The sequence below is a fragment of the Antechinus flavipes genome, chromosome 2, assembly GCF_016432865.1.
Source record: "Antechinus flavipes isolate AdamAnt ecotype Samford, QLD, Australia chromosome 2, AdamAnt_v2, whole genome shotgun sequence".
In the NCBI taxonomy this organism is placed as follows: Eukaryota; Metazoa; Chordata; class Mammalia; order Dasyuromorphia; family Dasyuridae; genus Antechinus; species Antechinus flavipes.
In genome coordinates this window covers 621,237,373-621,254,072 of record NC_067399.1, presented here as the reverse complement: position 1 = coordinate 621,254,072, position 16,700 = coordinate 621,237,373, and the positions used below count along the sequence as shown (strand labels likewise).

The 16,700-nt window shown below is 34.0% G+C and overlaps 1 protein-coding gene across 1 annotated transcript in view; it reads left to right on the top strand.

Annotated features, from left to right (window-relative positions):
• Window positions 1-16,700, top strand: part of MYO9A (myosin IXA) — a 289,464-nt gene that overhangs the window by 251,809 nt on the left and 20,955 nt on the right. Inside the window, exons 30-37 of the mRNA XM_051981925.1 lie at window positions 871-1,094; window positions 1,786-1,902; window positions 6,947-7,135; window positions 8,393-8,440; window positions 10,657-10,768; window positions 12,305-12,366; window positions 15,165-15,357; window positions 15,983-16,111. Of these exons, the coding sequence (XP_051837885.1) occupies window positions 871-1,094; window positions 1,786-1,902; window positions 6,947-7,135; window positions 8,393-8,440; window positions 10,657-10,768; window positions 12,305-12,366; window positions 15,165-15,357; window positions 15,983-16,111 (1,074 nt within the window). The remainder of the gene's footprint in view (window positions 1-870; window positions 1,095-1,785; window positions 1,903-6,946; window positions 7,136-8,392; window positions 8,441-10,656; window positions 10,769-12,304; window positions 12,367-15,164; window positions 15,358-15,982; window positions 16,112-16,700) is intronic.

Here is a 16,700-nt window from a genome sequence, read left to right as displayed (position 1 = left end):
CACAGTCTGCAGTAGCTTTTCTAAACCTTCTCAGCTTTCCTCAGATGCCCCAAAAAGATTCTTCTCTTTTCTTAAAGAACATCACTTCTCAAATGTCACCAGTTCTCTTTTCTCCCCCATACCACAACTCTAGACCTATCATCTTCATTGTCTCTTCCATTGCTCCATATTCTGAAGAAGTGAATCTTCTCCTTGCCAAAACCAACCCTTTCACTTATGCTCTTGAGCTCATGTCTTAAGTTGGAAGCTGTTTCAGAAAGAGTTTTTTTTTACCCCATGAATAAATTCTCCTAATTTTCAGTCCCTCTGTATCTTCTGGACCACAAACATGTCAAGACGTTCTGCAGCATTTAAAAAAAATTTTTTTGACTATATCATCTTCTTAAGCTAAATTGTTCCATATCTCCTCGTCTTTTCACAGCTAAGCTCCTAAAAAAAGTTTATATTTTTTACCTCAGTTTCCTTATCTCCAACGTCTCAATCTTCCTATTTTGTTTTACAAATCCAACTCTTAGCAAAAACTGTTTTTTCCAAAGTTACTAATATTCTCAATTACCATATTTTATTAGCCTTGGTTTTCATGTTCTTTGGAATTGAGATACAATGCCTGGAACAAGATTTGAACTCAGGTCTTACTGATTCTTGCTTTTCTCTCTAGCCACTAGCTTAGCAACCATCTGCTAGTTTTTTCAGTAAGCTGGAAATAATTTGTTTTTTATAAGTGGGAATCTACCTATATTTCTGGCATTCTATGGTGGTTAGTTAACATGTTTATAAAAATGCATGAGTAAATAAAAATTTCAGGAAATGAGTACAAAACAGCTAACATAATGCATTTCATTTTATTTGCTATTTCATTTTGTATTACAGAAATAGGGCTCCATAACCCAACTCCCCCTAGGAGCCCAGACCTATCTGGAAACTGTAAGAAGGAATTCAAAGAAAACAAAGACCCTTCTCCAAAGGCAAAGCGCAAGCGCAGTGTGAAAATAACTAATGTTGCACTGGAGTCTGTCCAGTGGCAAAATGACTCTGTCCCAATCATAACAAGGGCCAGCGACTTGAAGAGCATGGATGAATTTCTTCTTAAAAAGGTACATTGATCTCCTAAAAAAGTTCACTGACAACAACATGGAATCTGTATCAAACTAGACACTTCCCAGGGCCCAATCTCCATGGTAGGTATGTCACCTAGGTGGAATGTATCCCATCAAAGTAGAATAGAATACCTCTCATCACCTAAGACATGATCTTCAAGAGTTAACCTACGATTTCATGGTTCTTCTGCCAAATCTCAACTAATCGTCAGTTGATCCATGGATATAAGAACTGAAGCATCTCCATCTTGATGGGGATCCTACCAGGATTTGTACTTTGGTAAAGAACTTCAAAACTGACATTTGTCTTTTCAGCCTCTATGCAGCAAATGAGTCATTGGAGTTGGACTTTAATGAAAAACATTGAACAAAGGATTGGCAATATGATGGAAATGTATTATTTGGAAGCAAACATCTTCCTGATTGGCCAGAGCTTCTCAGTCCCCAGTATATTCTTTCATTAGTACATAGAGTAGGCTTTGTAGAAATGTGTCACTTTGATAAATTAGAGGGTAAGAGCTAATGATGGCTTTGAGATTCCAAGCACTGTTACAAATAACTTATACTATTTCTACCATTGAAGTGTGCATGTGTGTGTGGGGGAGAGGTACAGAGAGGGAGGGAAAGAGGAGGTTAGTTAGACACAATTATTATATAAGTGTACACTTATTTTTTCTTTTGTTCTTAGATGAATGACTTGGATAATGAGGACAGCAAGAAGGATACATTAGTGGATGTTATGTTTAAAAAAGCGCTGAAAGAATTTCGGCAAAATATCTTCAGCTCTTATTCATCTGCATTGGCAGTAAGTAACTATTCACTGAGTCATTTAATAATAATTCAACAAATTGAAACATTGGGATGAAGATACAGAGGTCCTGGTGAACTTAGAAATCTCCAGTCCCTAGAACTCTTTTTTCCTTTATTAGAGAAGATGGAAAAACCTTATTTACTGACAGAATAATAGCTTTAACTTTTGAGTTCCTCCTATAAAAAGTTCTTTTTCAAATTTGCTTTTTTATTTTTCTTTTTAAAGACTGTCTCTCCTTATTTCACTTTTTTGGAAGTAAAAAGACACATAACTCATAATCCCACAAGTGACAGTTTCTTTTCTACTCTGGGCTGGTTTGGCACTTCTTAGACAATCAGGTGCCCCCCCACTTCATCCCACTTGCAGATAGTATTGATGCCAGATCTAGTACAGGCACCTGATTAACATAGCCCACTGCATACCACATTTCAGTACTGTAGCCTGTACAGCCATTCTCCAATTTATGGGTATTCCTATAGATTCCTATTCTTTACCACCTCAAAAACAGCTATAAATATTTTTGTAGATATTTCTATATAACTTCTCATGCTTAGAACTTATCAGTCCCTTAAACTACCTTCCCTCTAATTCTCTTTTCTCCCTTTTGCTTCCATTTTCTGGTCTAGCAAAATGTATTTCTGTTCCCAACTCTGCATATGTGTGTTCGTGTACATTCTTCCCTTTTGGACCAATTGACATGAGAGTGAAGTTCAGTATTAGCCAGTTACCCCATCCCCCTCTACTTGCATGTGTTGTGTGTATTTACGTACCCTGATTCTGTGAAATAATTTCTCCTCCCAACTCTTCCCCTTCTACTCTTCCCAGAATATTCCTCTTTTCCTCCCTTTTCATTGTCTTTTAAGTTCCCCAAGATATAACAGAACCATGTCCAGCTTTTTTTCTAATTACATTCCTCTATGACCCCTGATGTTGAAAGAGTTCAGAGAGGACACATACATCATCTAACTCATATCTGAGTGTAAATAGTTTATCCTTGTAAAATCCCTTTTCATTATTCATTCATGTTTACCCTTTATATTTCTCTTAACTTCTGTGTTTGATGTTCAAGATTTCTATGTAGGTTTAGTCTTTTCATTAGGACTATTTGGATGTCCTGCATTTATTTCATTAGAAGTCCATTTTTCCCCCGTAGCATTATAGTTAATTATTCTTGGTTGCAAATCAATATTTTTTTTTGTTCTAATATATTTATGCCAAATTCTTCTTTTTTCTAATGGTAACTGCCAAATTATATGTGCTTCTAACTATGTTTCCTTACCTGAAAACACTATCCCCAGGGGAAGAAAGGTTCCCTTCTCAGTCCTCCTTAGATCTGTGACCTACAACTGGACAGTGAGCAATAAAGCTGCCAGTTAATTCTTCTTACAAGTGTAGGATCCTATACTTGTGTGTGTGTGTGTGTGTGTGTACCCCTTGATGTGTATCATCTAGAACATCCTGTTATTATCATTCAAAGCCTTTCCCTGGGTACAGAAAATTTCCAATGTGCCTCATGCTCCTGGGCAAACTGGAATCCTTGTGCCCACAGATCTCTCTCTCTATACCAAACTGGGCTGGAAACATGACTCACTTTTTCTGAATTTCTCCATAAGAGTTCTGCCTGGCAGGTTTTCTAGATTTTTCTGAAGGAGTGGGAGAAGGTTAACGTGGAACTCAGTTTACTACTTACTGCTATTCTGCCATCTTGGCTACCTACTCCCCTCCTCTTTTATTGCTAATATTCATTTTGTCTGCCATGTAACAAAAACATATAACATATTTTGTCTTCTATATAACATTGACACAAATGTGCATATATAGATATAGACACAGACACATACAGGTGTGTGTGTACACATATGTGTGTATATGTATAGGTATTATATGTATAGATATTGCTAGTCCCTAACCTCATCCTATTTCCCCAAAATTCATGTTCATCATAGTATTTCTGCTCTCTACCCTCCTCTAGAAAGAGAATAATGATCTTTCCCCCACCCCCACCTCCTTCGATGTTGTCAGAAGCATTTCATTAGCACAAGGGTTAGAGTTAATGTGTATATACTCAGCTAGAATAACTGATCCCCCACCTATTAGAAAACCCTAAATAGATATTGTGTACCAGTCACCTTGCCTTGATATGATGGACTTAGCCTCCTTAGAAATCAACACTGAATGTAGAGCTTAGACTCTTTGGCACAGAATCAATAAAGGAATGAATTAACATCAATCCCCATAGGCTAAGCTCCCTCAGTTTCTTCCAGAATAAGCAGATTCTGCCAATTTATAACCATACTTGGAAATCCAGGACTTCTAGCTGATTATTTCCTGATCTGGAAATGAGGAAGGAGTTCTGTGCAATAAAACACAGTTCCTGAATACTGAATAGCTCATGGAAAGTCAGTGTCACAGAATCAAGGTTAGAGAAAACTCTGTAGCAAGGACTCCCTCAGTATCACTACTGTTCTCTTCATGATCTTTTCTGAGGGAGCCATTTGCTAGCCTTTGTTTTGTTTACATCCTGCTTTGGTTAATGGACCATGGTGTATAGGACTCTAGTCAGCTTGTTGATCACCATAGTATGTGAGAGTGGTAGGGTATAGAGAAAGGCAGGCTAGACAGATTGAGACTCTCTGCCCTGATCATCTTCACTTCTCTTCTGTAATCTTAATGTCCCAGGATAATCTCTTCATGTCACATTAGCTTCATTTCCATCTTGAAGTACTTTTAAGTTCTCATTCTGCTTTTCTTGAACACAACTAGTGTCTTAATGAGTTTGGAGGCAGAGAAATTAGCCTGAGAGACAGAGTTTGTCATATGGGTTCTGTCTGTGATTTTTCCTACAGAGTTAAAGACTTTGACTAGAAAGTTATTAATGTTGTCTCTATACTGGGGATTGTGAATAAAGTATTTTATAAACTTTAAAGCAGGGTGTAAATGTAAATTGTTAATAACATAATGCCACATTTAATACTCAGAGTAATAAGCAACTTTACTGTCACATTGCTTCCCTTTTTTTATTCCTTTTAAACTTTCTCCATTTCCTTTTTTTTTTTTTTTTTTTGCATTAATACTACAGTCAGATTGTTAACAGAAGCTCTACTTAGTAGTGTGTATTTGAATAATCTTGTCAAATCAGTTAATGAAGAAACTCTTTGCTGGCCATTGAGTGGAAAAACAAACAAATTTTCACTACTCTAAGTACTCTTTGCTAGCTATTGAATGGAAAAAGTTAGATTCCACTAATATATCCTGTATTCCTTTAGTAAGTTTGAGCTAATATATTTTATGAGTAGTTCCAATGATCATGTTCTTTGAAAAGAATTTATTGATCCTAACTTTTTTTTTTAATCTCCTGGTTTTATTTAATTTACTTCACAAAATCGGTTCATGTTGGTCTTCCCTTTTTTTTTTTTTTTTTTTGAAACTATCCCAGTCTGCCATTTCTTATAGCACAATGGTACTCTACAACTCTACAACCAAGTTGTTCAGCCATTTTGCAATTGATGGGCATCCCTTTATTTTCCATTATATAGGTCTTTTATCTTTTTTTTTTTTTTTTTATCTCTTTGAAGAACTAATCCAGTAATGGTATTTATGGGACAAAGGGTACAGTTTTCTGGCCCTTTGGCCATAGTTCCAAACTGTTCTGTTGAATCATTGGAAAATCACAACTTTACCAATAGTGTATTATTTTCTCTATTTTTCCATATCCTTTCCACCGACCCTAATTTTTTATTTCAATAACTTAGTACAAGTTACATCAGTACAAGTTTCATCTTAAAAATTATATTTCATGAGAGGCAAAGCCAAGATAGTGTAGAAAAGGCAGGCACTCTCCTGAACTTTTCCCCAAAGCCCTCTGAACACCTTTTAGGAATGCTCTAAAAATAATTCTGGAGTGGAAGAATCCACAAAAAGGTGGGGTGAAATAATTTTCCAGCCTTAGACAACTTAGAAGGTCTGTCACACAAGGATAAGAGTGGAATGCAGTCTAATGCAAGCTGTGCCAGCATACACCAGACTTCAGCAAACCAGGCCTTCAACAACCAAGCCTTGGGAGCTGCAGTGGCTGTTTCTGGAGGTTGAAAAACTGGTCAGAAGAAAATTATGGGGTTCTTTTTGCTGATACTAAAGACAGAGCGTATACTCAGATCTGGGTGGCAGATCTGAGCACTAGCAGACCAGAATAGGGACTCTCATCACAGTTCCCGGGGAAAAAAGAGAACACATAGCTCAAGGAGTTGTTTGTTTGTTTTTTTAAAGGGAAAAAAAACCTATTTGTAAAAACTATTCATAGCAATTTTTTGTGGTAGCAAAGACTTGGAAACTGAGGAAATGCCCTTCAACTGGGGAATGGCTGAACTAAATCCAAAGGACTATAAAGCTTTACATAGCCTTTGATCCAGTAATAACATTATTAGGTTTGTATCTTAAAGATATCAAAGGAAAAAAGGAAGAATGTATATGTACAAAAATATTTTTAGCAACTCTTTGTGATGACAAAGAATTGGAAATTGAGAGGATACTCACCAATTGGGGAATGGTTGAAAATGTGATAAATGATTGTGATGTAATACTATTGTGCTCTAGGAAAGGAGGAGCAAGCCTGAATTGTATACAAAATGACATGAGCAGAATCAGGAGAACATTGTACACAATAGCAGCAATATTGTAAGATGAAGAACTATGAATGACTTAGTTTTTCTCAGATATACAAATAATCCAAAACAGCTGTGAAGGCCTTATGAAAATGCCCACCAGAAAAATCTGGTGGTGTCTAAATACAGATTGAAGCATGTCTTTTACAAGATGACTAATATGGAAATATAATGTGCGTGACTACACATGAGTAATGTATATCAGATTGCTTGCCTCCTCATTGAGGAGGGTTGAAAGAAAAGAGAAAATTTCATACTCAAAATTTTAAAAATCAATGTTAAAAATTGTTTTTGCAAGTGATTGTAGAATAATAAAATGCTAAATAAATAAATTGTATTTCATAAAACCTTCATTTTGACTCCTGTTTCTATAATAGATGGATGAAGGGAAAAGCATTCGGTACAAAGATCTGTACGCACTGTTTGAGCAGATTCTAGAGAAGACCATGAGACTTGAGCAACGGGACTGGAGTGAATCCCCTGTCAAAGTTTGGGTTAATACTTTTAAAGTCTTCCTAGATGAATATGTGACTGAATTCAAGCTTTTGGATTGTATTACAACAAAGGTATTCATGACATACTTGAAAAGCAGACAATTGAACCATGAATTAACTCATTGACTACTTAATAGAATGATTCAAAAGTATCTTGAGTTTGGGAGAACAATCTAAAATCTATGTGGGCCTTTTTTTACATTCTTTACCTTGTATTCAAATATATTATTAGAAAGGAGAATATATCTAAATCCTGTCATTTCAGTTTCTCAAAACCATGGTTTCAGAGAATTAAAAAAATTATGCCCATCAAAATAAGCAGTTTTCATTTGAACAATATTTGTTATAGGTGAATTTGTGGGTTTGGGGCAGAAGGGAAGAAGCAAGTAGTACATATAGATGATGGAGCCCATTTAGCCCAGCGTTTTTTTGTCTTTTGTCCAGAAACTCAGAGCAAAATCCAATGCCTATGCACACAGATTAAATCAACTCTAGTGTGTGGCAATAGCAAATAGATGCTTTTCTTTTCCTGTTCATTGTTTTTTGTTATTTTTTATTTTTAATCAAATTAAACAACTTGGTAAAAATTGTTTTAAATCCTTTTTAACTATATATCATCAGTAAATGACTCTGAAACATCTTTAGACTGGGATTAAAGTGTATATTGAGCAAAACTGTTCGTGATATAGAAAATTCTTCATTTCATAAACATGTTTTTTAAGAGATTTCAGTTTTATAGATACTAGAGCAATTTAGGGTGGTCTTCCCCTGTGCTCTTATTGGGAAGGAATAACTCATAAAGGAGAGATGTTATGTATCATCAGTGAAAACAGTAGAGATATTATAGACTTGTTGCCCTATAGAATCTTGTATAGTGGAAAGAAGATGTGGAGTCAGAGGACCTTGCTTCTAATTCATTTCTGATTATTTATTTCCTGTGTGGATGATAGTCTCTGAGACTTTACTTCCCTTGACCTCAGTTTTATCATGTGTAAAAAGAGGGGATTGGACTAAATGGACTTTGAGGTCCCTTCCATTCTAGACTTATAATCCTATGAGCCACTAAAACAGAATCAAAGTTTTGTGTGGGGAAAAAAATAAGCCATATCCTATTAAGTTTCACCAATGATTTTTGTGAGCACTTTTAAAAAAAAAAAAAAACAGGTTCAAAAATAATAATGGTCTTTGAGGTTGTTTGATGAAAGTTGTGAGAGTGTGTGTGTGTGTGTGTGTGTGTGTGTGTGTGTGTGTACAACCCATGTAAATCCTACCATATGCAAAGAAAATTTGTTGTCTTTCAGTTGTGTCATTAGCTTATTTCTTTTCTAGGTGCCAAAAACAGAAAGAAAGAAAAGAAGGAAAAAAGAAACTGATTTTGTAAGTTATTATCTATATGTCTAGTGTGTTATAGAAAAATATTTTACCAGTTTTGTTTTAAGATTTGATAAGCTATTGTACTTCAACTGACATGCATAGATAATGAATATTCTTGTAATTTATAATTAATCATTTATGTTCATAGTTGTGTCAATACATTATAGTACCCATTTTAGATCAATTACTTTATTGTATTTATGATTCGTTTATTATCACATAAGGCAAAGATATGTTCCCCAATAAAAGTTACAAAATGGAGGCCAGTATTTCCCTTTGCTGCCTTTTAGAGGTTAGATATTTTCTTGGTTGAAACAGAAAAAAATATATATAATTTATAATATCTGAACTTTCAGGTCTCATGTTTTTAAGTACTTTAATAAAATTTTCCAGTAGATATAAATATTTTTTTAAATTTGGAAGGTTGAATTTTTTTTTCAAATCAAGATATTAAAAATATTAAGCATGAATTTTTTTTTAATAAGAAAAGAGTTGTACATATGTGACCAATGATGAAATGGAAGACTTTATTATAGCTATGTATAAATTATAGGTAAAGGCTAAAGTTTGAAGAAAATAGTTTCTAAGTGTAGAATGTCAGTTGAAGAATGTCTTCCTTGCTTGAAAATAACTGGTACCAGTAAAAAGGGAATTAATATTTCATAGTTAATGGGGTAGAGAAAAGGTGTCATTGAAACTTTACCTTGAAATTGAAACTAAAAATCATGAAAATTAACTTCCTTTAATAATTGCAACTCTGATGATTATTTGAATAAATCATGTTAATTTTTGGCATGATTTTCCTGCAAGTTATGATCGCACAAGACAACATTATTTACCATTCTCTTTGATAGCATGGTTGTAGAGTTATTGTTTTAACAAAAAAATTTTTACGGTTTCATTGGTTTTCCCAAGGATCTTTTAAAATCCATTAATATTTTATCTTTCTCTTTTGAAGTACCTGTCCATAATCAGCAAGCTGTATTGACCAAGCTGGTACAGTGGACTGGAAGGGACTTATTTTCTTAGTGATTCATTCACTATATTTTCATATTGTGATGATTGTCTTTTCCATGCCCTAAGGCTGTGTAGAAGGAGAGTTAATCTTGGAATTTACATCCCACCTTTGACCAAATTCCCAAGGCTAACAAACAGTACTTAACTTAAGCTAGCGTGCTCCTAAAAATATTCCTGATGTTCACTGGTAGAACATCACTGGTGATGTTCACTTACAAAGAATTCCCTACTTCCAGTAAAATTTAATTAAAGTTTTTTTCAATTAACAAATAGATTTTTTCTGCCTCATCAAGCTTTCAGCTCCCTATCCTATCTTTCCTGGGAGGAACAGAAGAGGGAAATAAACAGAACCTGTTATAACAGATATGCAAAACAGATTTCTACATTGGTCACATCCCAAAAAGTATGTCTCATTTTGTACCCTGAATCCATCCCCTCTCTGTGAGGGAGTGTGTGGAATTCATTTGTAATACTCCAGAATTGGTCTCTGGGTAATCTTTGTTCTTAAATCTTTCATAGTCATTTGTTCCCAGTTGTTGCTAGTTGTATAAATTGTTTTGAGTCTTCTCACTTCATTCTGCATTACTTCATAGAAAGCGTTCCAGATTTCTCAGAAAACTCCCTTGTTTCTTATGGTACAGTGATGTTTCATGGCATTCGTGTACCAAAATTTGTTCAGCCATTCCACTGTTGATGGACACCCTTTTAGTTTTCAGTGTTTGGCAACACAAAAAGATGTTATGAGTATTATTAAAAATGTGGGTCCTTTTTTTTTCCTCTTTGAAGTATAAGTCAAAATGGTATTGCTGGGTCAAAAGGTATTCACACTTCTGTAGGTTTTCAGAGTATAGTTCCAAATTGCTTTCCTCAGTGATGGAATCAGTTCGCAGCTCAGTGCATTAACATGATTATTTTCCATAGCCTCTACATTTTCCTTTGTCAATGCAATGAACATGAAGGTAAAGCCTTCTAGTCACTTTAATTTGTCTGCTTATTAGTAGCTGTATATATTAAATTAATACAAAATCAGTGTAAGGGAAAGCTAATTGGTGCAGTAGATAAGAGCACTGAATCTGGCAGCAGAAAAATGGCTAGATGACCTAGATGAACAAAAAGTAAATGCCATGTGAAAGTGAAGCATGGATGAGAGAGTCCATCTCAGTTAGTTGTAGATTTGACTAAAGTGTTGCATTTTGTCATAGGTGGAAGAACATAATGGGCACATTTTTAAAGCCACCCAGTATAGTATTCCTACCTACTGTGAGTACTGTTCTTCCCTCATCTGGATAATGGACAGAGCTTCTGTTTGCAAATGTAAGTGTCATTGATTTCCTTGGAATTTTCTAACTGTTTTTCTCTGTCTTTGAACTGTCTTATTACTAATGCATTCTCTGCTTTATGAAAAGGCTCTTAGGTGTCCTAAGACTAAATTTCAGATGTGCTGAAAGTTTTTCAAAAACAGCCCCAACAGTAATCTGAGTCTGCTGGCTGATGCTTACCCAGTCTCAATCAAGTCAATAAGTGTCATTAAGAACTTTATGCATGCTACACATTAGAGTTTATGGATAATGCAAAGTCCTTCTAGGAGCAACCCAAAATAGATTCCTTGTCTCTATATTTTTTGTGTGTGTCATTATCCATTAAGGGTCAATTCTGTACATAGCATGGTGACAAGAAAGGCAGCACTGCTAGAGTGCCAGCCTTGGAATCAGAAATAACTGGTTTCTGGGACGTCCTGGCAATGTGACTCTGGCTAAATCATATAGCCTTTTAAGTTCCCCATGCAACACTGAATGTTATAGAGAAAGAGAGAACAGAAAAAGGAGGTGGGAGATAGAGAGAGATGGAGGGAGGGAGGAAGGAACGAAGAGGGAGAAGGAAATTGGGGAGTGGTATCCATCAAAGAACATTGAGCAATCAGGAGATTTTCATTCTGCCTCAATGACATTTTCACACTAAAGAATTCACATTCCAGGACTAAAAACTGTAGTCATCTAATTTATAATTCCATTCCTGTTCAAATATTGCCATGTGGTCTGGTCCTTGACAGAATTAGATAGACATCATTTTAATTTGTTTTCTTTGCAGTATTACACTGGTTCTTCCTACCTCCTTCCATTCCCTTGCCCAGAGACTTTATACACTTGAATCAGACTTGACCTGCCTTGATTTATAAAACAGTCTAATAAACTAATCCATGTTAGTATATAAATGAGTATATTTGTTACCTCCCTAAAAAATTATAGTTGCTTTTTAACAGAAGCCCTATGGCAGTGATTCCAACATATTGGGATTGCCATACACTACAGACAAGCCTTGGGGAAATGTTTTTAGGCAAATGGGTACTAATTTTCTTATCACATCACCAAAGCTGACATGTATCCCCCCTGCTAAGTAAAAGGCCAAATGAACCTCCAATTTAAGAATATAGAGCTTTGAATTTTATTTTAAGCTTTTTCAAAACTTAACTTTGATTCTACTATTACTAAAACAAGCAAATAAATTAATAGATAAAATTATGAGCATCTTATAGATAAGGATTTCTTAAAACATTTTTATGCCATTCTCAGAGTAATGTTTTTCAGTGCATAAAATACACAGATACAAAGGAAACTAATTATTGAAATAAAGATTATTTTTAAAAAAATTTTTTTTAATTTAGCAGAATTCAGGTTTTAGACGTTTTATTCTTGAATTTGTGGTAGGTTACACCAGGTAAGTGTTACAAGATTATTTTATGTGATATTTTAGCCATGTATAATTTTAACAAAAAGTAATTCTAAGGAAAGCTTTTACCTTGTAGAGAAAAACAGGCTTTCCCTAACTCTACTTCTTGCCATTATTTTTCAGTATGCAAGTATGCTTGCCATAAGAAGTGCTGTTTGAAAACAACAGCCAAGTGCTCTAAAAAGGTAAGAAGCTCTGCCTTACAATTCACTTAGCAATAAAGAAAAGATCCATTTATCCCCTTTACAAGATCTATGCAGTGGAAATTATTATTCTTCATAGGCAATCTCCCCAAGAAAATGCCCTGGTGCCTTTTCTGGGCATGGTTTTGTGCAAGAAAGCCTCTAAGGATGTATTCCCTGCCCTCAGGTAGCCTATACAAATAAGAATTTAATATCAAAGCTGAATATTGAGAATATGGAATTTGGTTCAAATGTGGGAATGAGCCAGATGGTAGCAGCATTCACCATCATAGAAATGTTTCATTGTTGAGAGCAGGTATCCATCTCAAAACTGGAACTTGACTCCTTATATCTACTAATAATTTCATTCCCTCCTTTCCTTAGGGTTCATCACATAGCCTTTTTTCCCTTTATTCAGATATCTTATCAGAATAACATAGAAAAAGCTTTTCTGAATGACATGAGTCTTGCACTGTGCAACTACAAAGACTACAAGATATATTTTAAAATAAATTTTATTATATTATTACATATTTAATTATTATATAATAATTGCATATAATATAATTATAATATATTTATTACTTTTTTATAATTTTAAGTTTTTTAATGAAAAATGGTTAAAACAACTTAATACAGCTGATTGAAAAAAGAAAAAAGCTTTAGCTAGTATTTTTAATTTCAGTTTTATATTGAGTTCTAAATTCTCTCTGTTCCATTTCTCTTTCCCTTCCTTGACAAAACAAGAAAAACAAAACCTATCACAAACATATATACTGAAGCAAAGCCCCAATTCCCTTTCTAAAAACATACTCTTCTCTCTGTATTGTTCTTATTTCACTCTCTGGATTGAATAGAATGTTTCACCCTGATCCCACTGGAACTATAATTGAATCAGCATTAACCACTGTTACTACAAATAGATAAGTGCTATAGATTTAAAACAAATGTGATTTTTCTTTGGACAAAAGGAAACACTTTTTCACTTAATTTTATAAGATTGCTGATTTTTATTCCTATTTATTCCTATTCTTTTCATCTACAATCATTATTTGTCAATCTAGTAAACATATATCAATAGTTCAGATAATATTAGATTCCTGTAGGTCTTTATTTGTGGTGTTCTCTTCTTTTCTAAAATATGATGGTTCTCTGGGTGCAGGTTTCTTGAGGAGGTTTCTGGAGGCAGCCTTTGTTTCAGTTCCAAGTAATAATCACCTCAAAACACAGCCAGGGAAAACAGTCTTTTATTGTCTCTTCTAAAATAGCCTAGTTAGTTTTCTTAGAGGCCTATCTCTCTGCTTGGTTCCAAGAGCTCTTTCAGCTTGTCCTTTGTTGCCTCTAACTTCCTCTGAATCTTGGTTCTACTTCTCCGAATCCTTAGATTCCTTCTGCCCAACTTCAGTCTCTAGTTTGTCAATCTCCTGAATAGAACCACTTCACTAACTCAGCTCCCTTTATGCTCTTTTAGAGGTGTAAACTCAAAGTTACAAAGTTAACTTTGTGAATCTCCCGTATTTGTGAACTCCAGTGTTTGAGCTCTGATGTGTAAACTCTCTTAAAGTTGTGAGCTCTGTGTGACCTCTAATGTGTAAATTCTTAAAGGTGCAAACTTAAACATTGTTTCTATGACTCTAATGACTTAACACTTTGTAAGGATTCTAACATTTATTGACTCATGTTTATTATACATAGAGATATTTTGTCATCCATTTTTAAATTATTGACTATTTGTGAAGTAGTCAAGCAACATTTTCCCATTTAGAGTGAACCTTGATTTAAAATGTTTGTTTTTAAAAGACCTTTAGTTTCAATAAGTTGTATTAAGTTGTTTTAATCAATTTTTTCATTAAAAAACTAAATTATAAAAATTTAGTAAATCTTGTAGTCAGTCTTTGTAGTTTCACAGTGCAAGACTCATGTCATTCAGAAGAGCTCGTTATGAACCATAACACTGCAAATAGATACATAATACAATTGAAAATAATTCAACTTCAGTCAGAAATTAAGCTGTCATCCAACATTCCAGTGAAGGATGGAATATATATATATGTATATATATATATATATATATATATATATATATATATATATATATATTATTTTATATATGTTATCTTTAAATGATTTGTAAAATAATTTAGAGACAGGTTACTCACCCATATGTATCCTGAAAGGAACTGTGCATATTAAAGACATCCCATATTTAACCTTCACTTTGCCTTCCATTTTAACAGCCATTTATCAAAAACTTAGTGAAATCTGCTCTGCACAGTGCTCTGAATATGGGAAATAGAAAAATGGATCAAATATTTTCCTTCCTATGATGAGGCCTGTAGTCTGAAGGAGATAAAATACAGAATACATAGACAAGAATGAAAGTGTAGCTAAGTAAAGTCCTGAGTACTTACAAGATATTCAGAAAAACAGAAGATTGCTGCCAGCTGAGGAAATAGGCAAAGCTTCATAAAGGCATTTAAAATTTGAAAGGGCAGCCAGGTAGAAATGAGGGGAAGAGCTTTTCAAGAGGAAAAAAATAATCAATTATTTTAGTGTTACTTCACAAGGAATAAAATATAGAGGTAGTTGTTAAGACTTATAGGGAGGGCAGTTGTGGATGTCAGCTGCCCCTCATTGATGTGCGATGAACAAAAAACCCATTCCTCCTTGCCAACAATTATCAGCCTGAGAAATCAGCTTCTTATCAGGAAGTTGTCAGGATCCCATCTATTGAGAAATAGATATGAATTTTTAATGTTTTTCTTAAATTTAAACGAATTTTAAATCTTTCTTCCATTTAGTATGATCCAGAACTTTCATCTCGACAATTTGGGGTGGAACTATCCCGATTAACCAATGAAGAAAGAACCGTTCCACTAGTGGTAGAGAAGCTTATAAACTATATTGAAATGCATGGACTTTACACAGAGGGTATTTACCGAAAATCTGGCTTAACTAATAAAGTTAAGGAACTTCGTCAAGGTCTAGATACCGGTAAGATAGAAGGGGTACTTTTCAAATAAAAGCTAAAGAGGAAAAGAAACAACCAGAGGGAAAAATTGCATTTAAATAAATCATATTTATTTTTTAAGATTCCATGATGATTTAAAGTGGGATCCATCTTAAAACAACTCCATAAAAGTCCTTGAAAGTTTAGAATATCTCCATTCAAATCAGAAGACTTTTCAGCATAGTGGCTAAGAGTCTGAGAAAAAGTCTGGTGCAATGAAAAGAGCAGAGAATTTTTCAATCAAAAGACCTGGATTCAAGTCCTAATTCCTGTATATACTACTTGTATGATCTTATCTTAGTCATTTAACTACTCTGAAACTCCATTTCTTCATTTAGAAAATGTTGGTATTGATGTAATACTATCCAGTTTTGAGATTTAAATAAACTCGTGTATACAAAATGTCTTTTTAAAAACTGTATATAATTTTGAGTTATTATTATAAAATCTGTCTACAGTTTCCAATTTCATACTTGTTATGGGCTTTTAATGGAACTGTAGGAAAGTTGTAATCCTGTTGAACTTCTGGGTTGTTTTTTTTTCTTTAATTAGCAAAATGAGAAATAGTAAGAATTGTTAACTTGATTTCCTCCTTTTCTCTAACAATAGATATTGACAGTGTGAATCTGGATGACTACAATATTCATGTCATTGCCAGTGTGTTCAAACAGTGGCTTCGAGAATTGCCTAATCCTCTCATGACTTTTGAACTCTATGAGGAATTTTTGAGAGCTATGGGTAAGCACATAGGACCAAAAGACCAGTAATGTGATGATAAAACATACCCTGGATGAATTTTTGAACACTAATATTGAGTATTTTATTCAATATTAGACTTTATTAGACAGATATTAGACTTGACATTGAACTAATAGAATTTTAAAAATGAACTTAGGTATTTGCTCTTGTTTGGAATCAGCTCTGTTTAGATCCTACCCAACAAATTCTTATAATGTGGCTTGATGTATAATATTGTATTTTCAGTTGCTTCATTAAACTTTTCCATTACAAAAATTTTATACATAGCAGAGCTTCATGTATTCTATGAGTTAACAATCCCTTTGCTACTTACAAATGTCAAATGATGTGTTTAAGAGTTAAATGAGTGAAAGGTATGGCTTTTATTGATTTAGATTATGAATCATTGGTTAAGAACTGTGTGTGTTGTAATACAATATAATAGTTAAGGCTCTTGGCTATTATAGTTTTGGTTTTAACATAGTCCAGGATATAGTCTCTGGGTCCTTGATGATTTCTGAAGAGTTCTCTGAAAAGTGACTAATGTTTAAAGTAATTGGTTTAAACTATACAAACTTAAACAAAATTT